The 3383-nt window shown below is 29.5% G+C and overlaps 1 protein-coding gene across 27 annotated transcripts in view; it reads right to left on the reverse strand.

Moving 5' to 3' along the window:
* Nucleotides 1-3123, reverse strand: part of LOC106462418 — a 48782-nt gene extending 45659 nt beyond the window's left edge. For 5 of the 27 annotated variants that reach the window (XR_002611249.1, XR_002611248.1, XR_002611244.1 and 2 more), the window contains exons 1-2: nucleotides 2621-2997; nucleotides 508-555 (exon numbers count right to left, since the gene is read on the reverse strand). Coding sequence is in view for 17 of the 27 variants with exons in the window: in XM_022389684.1 (XP_022245392.1) it covers nucleotides 508-548 (41 nt within the window). In the remaining 10 variants the exon portion in view is untranslated. The other 22 variants (XR_002611245.1, XM_022389682.1, XM_022389681.1 and 19 more) reach the window with 20 other exon arrangements.
* Between the last annotated feature and the right edge of the window lie 260 nt (nucleotides 3124-3383).

Genomic DNA, 3383 nt, shown 5'->3' on the forward strand with positions numbered 1-3383 from the left:
TAAGTGTATCGTAGAAGTTATATTCAGAAAGAATAAACCAGTTTTATTAAGTAAGGACTTGTGTCGATAAAGTTTCGTCGGAACGAAGTTACGGAAAAATCAATTAACAAACGGAGACGTAACAATACTTTTTCTACCACTGATGTGAGACTAATAAGCCTATAGTTGCCAAAACAACTTTTATCAGCACCTTTGAAAAGAGGATTAACATTAACCAATTTCCAACCTTCTGGCACCTTCACACTGTTCAAGGACTTGGAAAATAGTAGTAAGTGCTTCATATATCCAATCCTTAACCTCCTTCAAAAGCCTTGGGAAAATATTACCTGGCTCAAGAGCTATATCACTAAATATTTGTATGTGTAATAGTACCTTGCATATCTACACAATAACATATCATGTTCTCACCACATGCATGATACCAACTACATAAAAATTATTACAAAATAACAAGGGAATGAGCTAAGGTATGATTTGAAACACATTATAATCTTAATTGATACATACCATGTTTCAATGAATGTTTTATATTTCCAAGGAGCAGCCATTCCCTTCCTGCAAAAAATAGCATAAACAACAAGAGATAAAATTCAATTCAACCCATTAAACCAAACAATTATTCAACTATATATATATCTTATTATCTTAGTTAAATACAAAACTAAATAAAAACCTTTTTTACCTACAAAGTTCTCCAAAACAAAAGCTATTCAACTAAGCCATCTTATAAACCATCTTGAAAATTATCAATACTTTCAAAACAACATCTAGAAATAAGTTTATGTTATGTAAAAATTGTATTCCACTTCATGTTCTGTTCTTTCTTTACAATTTGTCCCCAGTAGGACAGTGGTAAGTTTTTGGATTTACAATGCTAAAATCATGGATTTGATTTCCCTTGGTGGACACAGTAGATAGCCTGATGTGGCGTTGCTATACAAAAACACACACACACACTTCTTTACACTTACATAATTGAAAATGTAGTAGCAGTGGTATATTTACCACTAAAATGTATTAAACACACTTTCACCAGATTTTATCCATATTTTGAAAGTTTCAGTTCTTCAAACTTTAAAGAAAATGGTTAAAACCTTACTGGACAGAATATTTAAAATACCAAGAAATAAAAACATTTTTGAAGCGGAATCTGAGAACATTAAACAAATACTTAGAAGAAATTGTTTTTTTGTGTGTCATTCCTAAACAGAGTAATCCACATACAAACTCAAAAACCAAATACCCATCTGTTGTTATTTGAGATGTTACTTTAGTCATTTACTTAGGCACTATTTCATAGCATGATAAATAAGAAAAGTACCAAACAACTGTATTCACAAGTTAACTTAAAATGTGTCTTTTAAAACATTCTAGGTTAAAAGAGCTCTTCAACATTAACAACACAACATCCACTGAATAACTCACTAGCGGTATACGAGTTCACAATCCCGAGATACAACAAGGGATATAATGGATCAACCACTAGAAGGTTTTGCAGTTGAATAAAAGAACACTGTAATGCTAAAACCTACAACACCAATAGTATTACCAACTACATACTGTCCAAATGAATGTGATGCTGTGCCTGTCTCTAGTTTCTTCCTCATCATCCTCCATTCACATGAATAAGTCCAACTTAGAATGTTAGAATCTCTTGTTATTAAGCTAAGAATTTCAATTAGAAAATAAGCACACAGTAACTATATCTTTAATTGTGAAAATGTAAAGAAAGAAAAGAAGATAAACTTCCACTATTGATTATGTACTGTACCTGAGATTAATATCACTAAACTTATTTTACTTTGCATCCTAGTTCTAACATTCATTCAGAAAAAAAATTTCAAACATTAAAAGAAAACAAAACAACATTATTCTTATCTCTGTACAGTGTCATTAAATCATAATACAAATAGAACATAGCATTAGTGATAATGCCATTTTCTAACTTTTTCGTAATGATCTATAGCTAAACTATGGATCATTTATATAACTGACAGTATTTAGCTCTTCTGCAAACAGTATTAAATCTTGTTTAAAATTGTACTGGAATTACGACAAACATCTTTGAAGTAGATATGTATATACTGACAGTTCACCATCAGTATCATTACAAATTATTTAATACGATATTACAAGTATATTTTATAAAATTGTTTCATTATTAACTGTATGCAGTAATTACTCAGGATACTGTAAATACATAAAACAACATTCACTGTTACATACAGTACCTTACTATCTAAGAAACTAGAATTTACTATTTAACAATTTTATTCACTCTTTGCATGAATCAATGCCTCTTACAAAGGTTAGCATGTTTTATTAATATTAGAATAATTACACAAACAATGATAATGTTTAATACATTTTTGAAATACAAATAATTTTCTTACATCATGAATGGTGTTGTGTATATCCTCATACAAGACCAAAGAAACTGTCAAACCAAATAAGAATTAGCACTATCTTGAGTAGCTTCTGAAGTAACATCTCAGCTTTTATAATGATAAAAAACTCATAACTACTGTATGCGTTTTGCAGTTAACAGTGAAACAACTTTATAAAACACAATTTAATATTTCGCTAAGAATAACATACTTAAATAATTTAGAATAATTACCACTGTGAACAATGTCTTGGATTTATCAAATATACCTGTACTTGAACTTTAAAGGCTATTTTTCAAGGTTCCACAAAAATTAATAATAATATTTAATGCCGTAGAACACTCAAAATAAAGCTATCTTTAAGTGCAGCTGAAATACAGTTACTTTAAGCTTCTACGAGTTTAATTGTTAGACTAGTCAATACTCTGGACTACTGTTCTCTAATCTACATTAAATTAAAATATGACCTATATATAATATATATATATTTAGTATGCTTCTATGTGGGATTATTGATTATTATAAATTCTATGGAACAATTTCTTAATGAATTAATTCAAAATGTTGCTTTAAGATAATAATATAGTTAAAACTATGTGCATGAAGTTCATTTAGCTCACTCTGAGTCTGACAACCAAGCTACTACTTCATTATATTTACAAGTAAACCATTAGGTATATAGCATTAGTTCATAGGCCTGCTGCTTACTGGATATAAATTTCATTTTAAAATGGGCTAAATGTGATTCTTAAAAAAAAAGTTATCACTTAAAGTTAAATATTTTTCTTGCTTTCTTCTATTTTTACATAATTAATTTAAATTTTTTACTGAATTTGTTAGTATTGTTGCGTCATCGAGGTCACGTGACTGGTGTGGCGCCACCTATTTTCTAGAATTATCCTGTACCTTGGCGAATGCTCTAGTATTTACTAGATATAGGGTAGTCTGGTATATAAAAGAGGGTGACAACGTGACGGTAATGTAATGTGTATGTAG

This window comes from Limulus polyphemus, unplaced genomic scaffold, assembly GCF_000517525.1.
Source record: "Limulus polyphemus unplaced genomic scaffold, Limulus_polyphemus-2.1.2 Scaffold1161, whole genome shotgun sequence".
In the NCBI taxonomy this organism is placed as follows: domain Eukaryota; kingdom Metazoa; phylum Arthropoda; class Merostomata; order Xiphosura; family Limulidae; genus Limulus; species Limulus polyphemus.